The sequence below is a fragment of the Rosa rugosa genome, chromosome 1 (assembly GCF_958449725.1).
Source record: "Rosa rugosa chromosome 1, drRosRugo1.1, whole genome shotgun sequence".
In the NCBI taxonomy this organism is placed as follows: Eukaryota; Viridiplantae; Streptophyta; class Magnoliopsida; order Rosales; family Rosaceae; genus Rosa; species Rosa rugosa.
The window spans coordinates 14,254,750-14,266,851 of NC_084820.1; the positions used below are offsets into that span (position 1 = coordinate 14,254,750).

At 43.2% G+C, this 12,102-nt stretch overlaps 1 protein-coding gene across 1 annotated transcript; it reads right to left on the reverse strand.

Annotated features, from left to right (window-relative positions):
- Positions 1 to 8,661: 8,661 nt before the first annotated feature.
- On the reverse strand, positions 8,662 to 10,056 carry LOC133727329 (methyl jasmonate esterase 1-like). The gene is made up of 3 exons (XM_062154921.1): positions 9,567 to 10,056; positions 9,341 to 9,469; positions 8,662 to 9,115 (listed from the first exon to the last, which is right to left on the reverse strand). Exons 1-3 carry the CDS (start codon positions 10,026 to 10,028, stop codon positions 8,846 to 8,848), a joined length of 861 nt encoding a protein of 286 aa, XP_062010905.1. The 5' UTR covers positions 10,029 to 10,056; the 3' UTR covers positions 8,662 to 8,845.
- Positions 10,057 to 12,102: the final 2,046 nt, after the last annotated feature.

Below are 12,102 nucleotides of genomic sequence, written 5' to 3' on the forward strand. Positions count from 1 at the left end.
ACATTAAAGGAATTAAAATTGGTCCAAGTGCACCTCGTAGCGGACGAGGTCCGCTGACGATCGCTGGCGTTGCCAGTTGCCCTCGGTGCTAGACTTGGTAACAATGGTTTGAATAATTCCGCGTTTCATTGATAGCTGATTGATCAGCGTACAAAAGTGGGGTAGTACCCGTCGGGTAGCTTCCCTTAGCTAAATATTAAACAAAAATTTAGCTAAGTCAAGATGCTCCTGGGTAGCGGTCTGACTATTTGTAATAATACCGAAGGTGTTCCGTATTCCAAGGGTGGGCCGATTTGACGCCATCCTTATCCATTAAGTAGAAGGTGCCTGGGCTCACGACTTCCACAATGTTGTATGGGCCTTCCCAAGTTGGGCGGAGCTTTGTTGGTGGTGGAATGACTTCCTTCATTACCCAGTCCCCCAGTTGGAGGTTCCGGGCTTTGACTCTGGCGTTGTAGAAACGCGATACCAGCCTTTTGTTTTGCAAGTTGCGCAAATGGGCCTTGAGTCTTTTTTCTTCTAAGAGGTCCCTGTCCAGGTTGATGCCGTCGCCGTTGGTGTCTGGGCAGTAGCCCTCGACCCTAGCGGTAGGCTGAGTTACTTCAATAGGTAGGACCGCCTCTGTGCCGAGCATCATGCAGAAAGGAGTTTCGCCGGTGGCGGTAGTTGGAGTTGTCCGGATGTTGGGGCTGTAGCCCGCCTGGCGGTGTGTCTGCATGTCATTCCTTTGGTTGGAATTAGTACCTTTGGCGGTAGAATGAGCGTAGCCCATTAGAGCTAATTATGCTTGCAAATGTACATGTATGTACACGTGCCAACTGCTGGCTTCCCCTCACACTGCCCGTGCCATTAGGCGTGGGGAACTTCATGAGAAGCATGTATCCGGCGATGATGCACTTAAGCTTGTTGAGCGCCGGTCGTCCGAGGATGGCATTATACGAGCTGAGACAATCAACGATTATGAATTCCGCATGTACCTCCGCCATACATGGACTAGCGCCAATAGTCAACCGCATGTAGTCAGAACCGAGCGGTTGCGTGACGTCACCGGAGAAGCTGAGCAGTGGCTCATGGTCCTGGAGCAACTTGTTATTCCGCTTGAGGTGGCTGTAGCAACCGCTGAAGATGACGTTGACAGCGGACCCGCTATCCACCAATATTCTCCCCACTGAGAACCTGCCAAGAATGGCGTCGACCAAGAAGGGGTCATCATGGGGTAGATGCACCCCGCGCTCCTCCTACTCTGAGAATGTAATAGGTTCCCAACCCGCCTTTGGGAGTTTTGTGGCTCTCTCGTAGCGGATATTGCAGACTTCCTTCGGGTGATTAGCGCGTGCATAACGCTTCCTTGCCCTGTGAGACATGCCCGTGATTAGAGCACCGCCGTCGATGGTGTTAATGCGGCCCAAGGTCTCTACGTTGGCGATCACAGGTGGCGGTTGGCGCACCTTGAACTGCTCCATCTTGCCTTCACGGCATAAGGTCTCAATGGCTGTTTTCAGTGCGTTGCAGCTGTTAGTATTGTGGCCGCTGTCTTCATGGTACTTGCACCACCTGCCGGTGTTTCTAGGTTTGCCCGTCTTTGGGTATTTTGCTGGGGGTGGTGGTGGGATTTGATCCTTGCACTGATTGTATATTTCCTCGTACGAGGTCGTGAGGACCGTGAACACTGCATACCGCTGGGAAGACTCCGTCTGCTTGTTGCGGTTATCCTCCTGGGTTGGGCGGTTGCCCTTGTTGTGGTATTGGTCCTTCTGCCGCTTGTTCTGGTAGTGGCCCTGTTGCCATTCCCTCTTCTTGTCAGTTGGTGGTGTGGCGGATGCCTTATTAGCGGTCTCATGCTGACTGGAGGTGGGTTGTGTTATCTTTGCTGGCGTCGCCGGCGGCGGTGGGGCTTCTCCATATGTAATGAATTCCGCCTGGGCGTGGATGACCGCCTCACTCATGATATGGTCATATGCCGCATTTGGATGGTTGTAGTTGAGGTGATAGAGGAATGGTCCCTTGAGGAGTCCCTGCTTGAAGGCCGCCGATGCCATTGATTTGTCTAGATCGCGGCACTGAGATGCTGCCGCTCGCCACCTTGTGACGAATGCCTTTAGTGATTCGTCCTCCCCCTGTTTGGCGCTGAACAGCTGACTTGTGTTATGATGTCCGGCGGACAATAAGATGAACCGAGAGAGGAAGGTATGCGATAGTGCATGGAATGAGTCAATGGATCCCGGCGGACACTCGAAGAACCAATTCATTGCCTCTCCGTCCAGTGTTTCGCTGAACAAGTGGCACAGGGTGGGGTCGTCAAATCCCTTGTTGTTGGTGACCTTCTTGAAGGTGTCCATGTGGACGAAGGGGTCGGACGTGCCGCTGTAGTGTGACATCTTTGGAGTTTTTGCGCACGCCGGTCTGATAGCTTGCAGAATTGCAGCGGTGAAGGGTCCCGGTCTGGACGTGAAAAGTGGGCTTTGAGTTGGCGCCGGGGCGCCCGACTCCGCCCGGACCAACCTCTGTTCCAACTGTTGCATCCTCTCCAGAATTTGGGCTGTGGCGTCGCCGGCAGATCCGGCGTATGTACTCCGCTGGGCCAGCCTACGCTTTGGCGCAGGCGGATTGCCCTCAGTTCCTGCTCTAGCCTCCGAGCGGTTGGTGCGCGGCACTGACTCCGCCTCCTGTTCTAACATTAGCTGGGGGACGGGCGGCGGTCCCATCCCCAATAGTTCAGGTGGGTCCAGCGGAACCTGCATATGTATGATTGGTCCTGGCGCTAATGTGCTAGTGTTGGGCTGACTACGCCTTGTGCTGTGCGAATGCTCGCTCTGCGCTGGATTGGCGGTTCTTTCCAACGTCCTTTTCAGGTCATCAAAACGTGACATCAGTATAGCCACCTGTTTTTGAGCCTCAGTCTTCTCTCTGCGTTCCTCTTCACTCTCTCTGTTTGCCTTGTGAAGGTCTGCCAGTGCCAGCTCGTACATGGCGGCGAGGTCCTGGCCTGGTGGGCGGCTGCTGCCTGGATTTGCCTCACCGCCGGGGTCGGCTGGGGTGTTGAATAGTGCGCGGTTAACACCTACCGCTGGATTGGAGGGTTGGGGGATGGCGGATTGGTCTGCCTGCTCTTCAGCGTTTCCCCCGCTACCGCTAGTCATGGTAGTTGTGATGGGATGACCTTTTGTTCAAGGGTTCCCACAGACGGCGCCAATGTTAATGCTCAAAGTCTGGCGGTAGCCAGACCTTCGTTTAACGCAGGTCCGTTGGGCGGACCGCTATTCTGTATACTTGATGATCTTCGCTAGCTGTCAAATGAGAGACAGGGCGTCAGAGGGAGACCACGTTGGGCGGTCTTCACTTCTCCGATGCCTAAGTCAGTCCATGCATATAGGCAGCATAACAATAAATGAGTAGTAAAATGTGTAATTAATGAAGAGAGAAGAGAGGACCTATTTATAGGTGAGGAGAGGTCTGATCTTCTCTCTGTTTTCGATGTGGGACTGATGTGCTTCAGTTCTTAGTTTCAGTAGCTTCTGGCGCCGTCTTGGAGCAATGCGTGGCGGCGCGTCGGCGGTGATATGGGGACGACCCTGCGCTCAGGCCGTAGCCCGCCTGGCGGTCTATCCGTAGGACATTACTTTGGTGGGAGTTTGATACTTCTGGCGGTATAATGAGCGTAGCTCATTATAGCTAATTATGCTTGCAAATGTACATGTAGGTACATCTTTAGTTTTATTTTGAGAATTTAGAAGGACTCACTCAAGGCTTCAAGGGAATCATCATCAAGAGCACCACATCTCTATTTTGGGTAGTTGAGTGCAGAAATTGCTTGGTTCATACTAGCTCATAGCTAGGAGTGACCAAGCTAACTCTCCCCTCTCTTCCTTATTATCTATTCCATAATTTTATTTGCTATTGATGATGTATTTGACTATGGATAGTGAGTAGTTTCATTTTGGGAGTTAGGGTTGTGAAGCCCTAACTCATCTTGTATAAATATTGATGCTTTAATTTTAATAAATGCAATTTCCATTGTGTATGCTTTAAATCCGAATTTATTGGTCCTTAGAAGCATGTTTCTAGGCTTTGTCACCCTTTGAAATTATGTTGTGGCCAATTGTGATGAATAAATTGATAAATTGACAACTTATTAGTCTTGTGGCAACCATTAGCTAGCTTAATTGTAGCTAAGCTTGCTTGAGTCTCTATTATCTTGCTCTCTAGGCCTCTAATTTTGGATATTGCGGCCTTAACCGGCGTAATGCCCAAATTAGAGAGTTGATTGTGGCCCTAACCGGCATAATCGATACACCGAAAGGATAATTGGTTTAGTAGCCTTAACCGGTACTAGATACGGGACTTGACACATATAGGAAATGCATGCATTTGTAAAATTGGCATTGATATTTGCAAGATAGTTAGTGTGAATCACCCGACACTCCCATGTTCCCATTAATTTGAAAACCCAAATTTAATTTTCTAGTTCGTTAATTAGTTGTTTAGTTTACTTTTCCGTTGCGTTTAATTTAGTTGATTCCCAATTCAAAACCCCCTACAAATTTCGACTCATTTGTGCATATCCACCACTAGGCTCTTAGTTTTGATTAGGCTTTGGTGAAAACCAAAGCCGAGCATTGCTAAGGCTTGGTGCCTTAGATTAACATTTTTATCTATTTTCTTTTTCTTTTCTTTGTTTGCTAAGTGTCTTTATTTCCGATTACCCAAGGATTGTGGGTTAGCCACTAATCCCCGTGGTACGATAAATTTGGGCATAATATTTTCCTATCTTGACAATGATACGTACGCTTACGTAAATGTGTATCCAAGTCAGTGTCATTGCAATTGCAGAGCTTTTGTTTTGTATAGACCTTTTTTTCTTTTTGTCAGTGTTTTGTACAGCTTTTAATTGCTTCTTCTAATTGGGGAGGGACATATGAAGTCTTGGTATTGCTTGTGTTGTGATGTATTTTGATTGATGAATAATGAACCATTTCTTGTATGTTATTTGTTGCAGGTAATAACTCTCTGTCACTGTTATAGCGGCTTTTCAACATAGTGATAGTATCTTTCTATGTCTATGTTAGTATCTTTTCAACATGATGTCAGTAGCTTCTATTTTCATTTTCATTATTTCAAGTTAGCAGCTCCGTGTAATTGTTCTACTGGCTTTTTAATATAGTGATAGCAGTTTTATGTGTCTATGTTAGTATATGCGTGTCACAAAAAAAAAAAAAAAACTAGATTACCACATTTTACCACGATTTGTTGTTTTATTGGTAAAACAGTTCTGAAACTTGTAATAGTGAAACATTAACACTAATTACAACTTGATTACCACTTTTTACCATAATTCGTTCTGTCATCTATTTTATGACTTAGGTTTCCTTTCCCTTTCTTTCTTCTTCCATAGTTGAAATTATGTAAACCCTAACCCCCTCGACCTAACCCTAATCTCTAAATTTTGAATTTTCCAAAATTTTCCGAAATCGTAAAAACTCTTAACCCCTAAATTTTATATATTCATCATATAAGATCCTCTTCGGTAAGATATTCCTACCTAGATAAGATATTTGCTCCTTGACAAGATATTTCCTCATCGGCAAGATATCTGCTCCTCGATAAGATATTTCTTCCTCGATGAGATATCTCCTTCCCAACAACATATCTCCTTCTTGATAAGATATTTCTTCCTTAATAAAAAAAAAAAAAAAAAACTCTCTCTTAGAACGCACCTCCACGCGCTTGTCGCCCCTTAGTTGTTTTGCTTCTCCGTCCGGCGGCACGTCCTAGCGACGTCGTCGTCGGACGGGACCTTGTGTTCTAGCGCCACTTTGGCTGCTTGATTGGTTGGTGGTAGGATTTGGGTCTGAAATCTGGGTCAAGGATGGGGAAAGGAGATTGGGATGGCTGGAAGAGTGGTCAGGTTCGATGGTGGATGTCGGGGTTGAGAGGGAGGTGCAGGCGGCATTCACCGCTACGGGGCGCTAAGGCTCGACGAAGTAGGGGGCCACACGGCGGAGGGAAGCTGGGATCGGAGATCTTTCTGTCAGGGGGATATCGATCCGATCTGAATCTATTGGTGTTGCCAAACCCATTCTAGATCTGGTATCTGGCCAATGGGAGTCGTCATCTCCGATCAGGCGAGTGGCAGCGTTTTAACTGCAGTGCTGCGACGACGGTGAAGGCTCGATCGACGGTGAAGGCTCGATCGACGGTGGGAATGCGGCTGGAACTCTTCCGGGCTTAGTGGGGCTTTCCCACATTTTTGGTCGGGTCTTGGGCCTAGGTCATGGTGTTGGGCCCAATCAGGGCTGTATTGCTTTTAATTTTCTGTTTGTTTGGTTCTTTAGTTGCAACTTATTTTATGCTTTTAATAAGTCCTGACCACGTTTTGGTTTGGAGATGTGGGCTTTGTCCCGGCCTACGCACCTTGCGTGCCATGTCTGCTCTAGGTAGGAGGCGAGTTCCTTGCTTTGTCAAATGGTTGCAGCCTCCTAGTGGCAGAATGAAACTAAGTGTCACCGGGTTATATTTCCGGTGGCAGCATACTAGGAAAGCTGATAGTAAAGCGAATGAAGTAGCCCGTAGAGCACTCTTCGCTAAAGGATGCATGTTAGAATGCATATTCTTAGATGAGACGCCTGTTATTATCTCGGGTGGTTCTCTTGAGGCTTATTGTAATTCGGGGTTAAGGTACTATGACCCCCCTGTGTATTCTATGGTTTCATTAATGGTTAAGGCATGAGGGCTGCTGCACCAGCCCTTTTTTTCAATATATATATATATATATATATATATATACAGATTTTATCCAGAGCGAAGGTCTGCTTTGAAATTACGGAGTGAACTTTGAGTTTTGGGTCGCTTTTAGGTCGCATATGCACATCTCGACCGTTCCGGTTTTAGGTACTATTGTACAGATCGTCCCTGCAAATTTTCAACCAAATTGATGATCGTTAAGGTATCTAACTCGCTTAAACCAATCGACGGACTGAATCTGTCCAACCTGAACCGTACTAGCTTTAAGGCAGTTATCAATGCCATAACGGTCATCAATTTGGCTGAAAATTTGCAGAGACGATCTATACACTAGTACCTAAAAACGGAACGGTTGAGATGTGGATATCCGACCTAAAAGCGACCCAAAACTCCAAGTTCACTCCGTAATTTCAAAGCGGAACTCCGCTCTGGATAGGATATATATATATATATATATATATATATATATATATATATATATATTCTTCCTTGAAAAATATCTGCTTCTTGATAAGATATTTGTTCCTCGACAAGATATCTCTTTCCCAACGACATATCTCCTCCTTGCCAAGATATCTGCTCCTAGACAACATCTCTCCTCCTCAACAAGATATCTTATCCTATTTTTTACGATTGAGTTCTTTCATTGCACAGAAAGCTGACCAAGTGGCTACTAGTTTTGTCTACATAGTTCACTTGTACATTGCATTACGATATATATTTTAGACTTCTACTACAAAATTCATCAAATTTCATCTATATTTCATCTAATTTGGTGTCAAAAATTTAACCAAATTTTCGAAAATCCACTGATATAACACTAATTCATCGAAGTATATTACCAAATTTTTCAATTGAGCCATCAAACTAACTGCAAGTAAGTTAACTGAGTTTGGTAGACCAAAATCTCTTCTAGACGTAGCCGCATCGTCAAAATCCTTATGCCTACTGCCAAACTTTGCACGTTGCCAATTGTCCAGAGCCTTCCATGTCTTCTCAATCTCCTTCTTGACACAAAACGTAGGCTATCCCATGACTTCACTATCCCATTGTTCACGAACCAAAGGATCACATTCAGAGTCTTGCAACCAGAAAGTTTCAAAAAGGAAAATGATGGACCGTCGGTTTTGAGCCATCAGTTGCTTCAACGCTCTCCTGGTAGCCTCGTTGCAGATACCTCTGCAATTCCAACTTAATTAGGATATCCATAACAATGGACACAATTGCCAGATCAAAAAAACCCTAGACCTTCAATCTTATCACCCTAGCAGAACACTTAGGAATAGCTCGGAGCAACAGACGTCGTCGAGAATTAGAGACCACTGCTGGAAACGGTATCTCAAATTCTAGGTGGATATATATGTAATTGAGAAATTTCCAAAAAAAAAAAAAAATGTTTATCCAGGCTAACGGGTAAGCAGGTTACAATTATTAAATATTCTAGATCGTTAGATATATTTTGTATTTTAATTATATCGGACGGTCTAAAATATTCAAAAAAGTTTGTGTATGACATCAATTTACCACTAAGAAATGTATGAGAAATGTTAGAGGGGTAAAAATAGTTGATGTATGAGAAATGTTAACATACCATAGCTTTACCCTGTTAATTGATGTCAGGATAAAGGTAAGAAAATTTACCACTTTAAGGACTCATGTTACTACTTTGAGGACTAATATTACTATTTTGAGGACTCATTTTACCACTTTTAAGGCAATTGTATGCATGTCATACGTTAACACATTGTAGAATTTTCCCAATTAACATACACTAGAATTTTCCCTACATATGTTGTTTTTCTTCCGCTAGTAAGAAAAGTTTAGGGTCAGCAAAAACGAAAAACAAAGAGAGAATTACGACAGATGTTATATAGTACAAATGAGACTTTTCTATTTTCATTTTAAAATTAACTTTATTGGTAATTTTGTAAGAATAGTTTATATATCCCAAATATGTGACTTATTTTCTGAGAAATTCATACATGTATATAGATAGTCACCAGAGAGGGTAGCTAATCTACTACAATCGTTCGTACAATGACGATGAAATTATTCTAGGCTTCTAATAACTAGTAATTAATAACTAGCTAGGCAGTAATGAACTTTAGGAATATTTCTCAGCAACCTTCAGGAGGTTGGAGAACAGCTCCAATGGTTTAGAGAACATGACCATGTGATCGGAACCGTTTATCACCTTCACTTCATTTGGGGGATTTTTCCTGATCATCCACATTTGCAGATCCTCATCTATTGCAAGATCTTGGTCACACACGATGAAAACTCTTGGAACGAATCCGTACTTCTCCTCGGTGAGTTTTATTTCTTCAATTAATAGAGGGAAAAATCTCACCAATGACGATGCTAGTTTTAGATCCTGTCCATTGATGAATCAATAACCAAAGAAGAAAACGTACAGGAACAGTATTAGCTCACCAACTGAAAATTCAACCTGGATCATGCTGTTATGTAACATGCAAGTATACTTTCTTTGGAAAAATAGTTTGTTTCTTATATGCAAGAATATGCGAAAAAAATTACACGTCACCTGTAAAGATGAATTAGTAGTGCTAAGCACAATGATTCACTTTTCTAAGTTTACCTCTGGTGGCGATAGCTGGTACAGTCTCGAAGACAATTGTTTTGGTCCGAAGAGTTGCGAGGTTGGAGGATTGTTGGCCCCCTGATCATATCTATACTGAGTGTCAGTTAACACCGATCTTTCCTTATTCTGTAGAGTTCATTAAAGATATTAATATCCTGTGAATATTCACCCTTATTATTATCATATGAAAGAAAGTATAGGTGTGTGATGTGGAAGTCATTACCTTCTCTAAAATAGTCAAGTAGCTGAGAGCAGGGCCAGGCATAAAAGCAGTGGCATAAACAGCAGCAGCAATTTTCTCAGGGAACCTCTCCATGGCAATTGATATCACGGCCCCACCCATGCTGTGGCCGACCAGGATAACCCTCTCCTTTGGTAACAGAGACCCCAGAAGTTTGATCAATGGCTCAGCGTAGTCTGAGAACGAATGAACTTGCTGTACCTGGATCGGGTTGATCCCAGATGCTGCAAGGTCTAGAGTTGTAACGTTGTGACCTGTGGAGTTCAATAGAGTTGCCAGCTTATACCAACACCACGCTCCGTGACCAGCTCCATGAACCAGCACAAAATGCTTCTTCCCCGATGAGTATTGGTCAGCTGTAACAATATTGGTACAGAATCTTGCCAAGCAAAGAAGCAAAAGAAAAGGCACAAAATGCTTCACTCTCATATTCTCCATTTTCATCACTCTTTCCTAAGCCTGCATGTGGTCCGGTCTTGCTTATATATATACTCGGAGGAAACCTTATCCTACATTCATTCCTCACCAGTTTTCCATTAATTAATACAAAGAAAAGATAATTACGATTTGAAAAGTCAGTTGTAGTCTTTTGAAAAAAAACGCAGCTTTGGTGGGTAGACTAGTCATTCCTAGGTATAAAAGTCCCCTTCTCGTACTGTTTCTAGTGAAACTGTGAAAGTGATCCTAATGTCTCAGGTAGAACTAATCTTTGGTAACCACCACAAGTGGTCGAGTTGGTAAGAGCCTCCAGGTGTGAAACAGCCACATTCGGGTTCGAAACCTGCGACGCTGATTGGAGGAAATCAAATCCTTCATTTATTCCTCACCAGCTTTCCATTAATTTATACAAAGATAAAATGATTGCGATTTGAAAGGTTAGTTGTAGTTTTTTGAAGAAGACTCAGCTTTGGTGGGTAGACTAGTCATTCGATCCTAGGTATAAAAGTCATCTTCTCCTACTGTTTCTAGTGAAAGTGATCCAAATGTCTCAGGTAGGACTAATCTTTGGTAGTGTATCTCTCGTTTACATAAGGCTTGCACTGATCAAGATCTAGAAGCATAACCCGTGCACAAATCTATTATGTAATTCTAAGAATTCGTGAAATGGGTTAGGGATCTGAACCCATCAACCTCTTTTCTTTCTCTATTATTATTTTCATGCATGACTAAACAAGATCGTACTCAACTTGTCCTCCCCCCCGCTTCCTTTGAACATGTCCAATAATTCAAAGGCACAGTAGTCTTCATGGTTCAATCAAACGAACTGCATTATTCTCTGTAGCAGATTCTACAATCTATGTTACACGAATTGCTACTGTGCATTGCTTAAGTCGTTTGGAACCAAGTATAAATCTACGAGTATTCTCACTCTTCCACTTGTTAAATCCTCCCTTATCCAATACTAGGCAATTAAATGAACAAAGGACTAGCTGATCTTGCTACGAAAGCTAAGAGTCAAAGACAGTTAATCATGCGAAGGTGATGAGTCTAGGGGCCGACACTCCTTAATTTGCACACCAAATAGAATAGTTCATACCTATGTTGTTTATGCAAAAGTGTAGCAAAAAGAAAAACAGAGAATTTCATGATAAAGGTTATAAAAGAAAATAGAAACAGAGAAGCAAAAAAACAAAATCTGGTAACAAAACTTTAGAAGGATCACGAAAGACGGAAATCTGTTTAATCAGATTTAGGACCCAATGCTGGATTCATAACCATGTCTGTATCTAAACTTTAAAGATAATTCGCCGAACTTATAATTTTCAAGTATACCAACTAGGAACAGAAAACATTGGAATCTATAGAGAATATAGCATCATATGTTTACTGGTTTATTTTCAAAAAAATAGACTGCTAAATATATGTTTCTTTGAACAGTCATTCAAAGTCAATAGACGGCTAAAAGAAACTTTTTTTTTTTTTGATCAAGAAGAAACTTCATTAATAATGAACTGGATACAATGAGTTTTGGCATCATCTCATACACAGAAATGGCCACTGGACTTCACACTGGAACTCCAACATGACTGACTAAAGGAGCCAAACAAGCCCCGATTCAACTACAGACTTAACTTGCACTACAATTAAAAGGCAAAGACAATAGGCGCAGGCACACAACTTTGTCAACACTGACTCGCCACCCAGAGTCCTCCTGACCTGCCTTTGATCGACCAAGTCTACACTAGTTGTGACTTCGAACCCGACCAAACAAAAATGCTGGACCGTCAGACCTGAGACTAAATTAAACCTAAGACCATTGCCACCTTAATGTCAACACCGTCAATCCACAAAAGCTCCAAATCGCCATCACCTCCGACTCGAGATCAGACAGGAACAATCCCACTAGAAGGCCAAGGATGATTGTCTATGCTAGTATGCCACCGCCAGACATTTTCGCCATCGCTGCTGACCTAACTCCAGAATAGGAACGACCTCTAGACCTCTGAATAGAAGATTGTCTATGCCAAAATTGCAGTGCACCCGACCCAACAGCTAAAACTTAAAACAAAACCTAGAA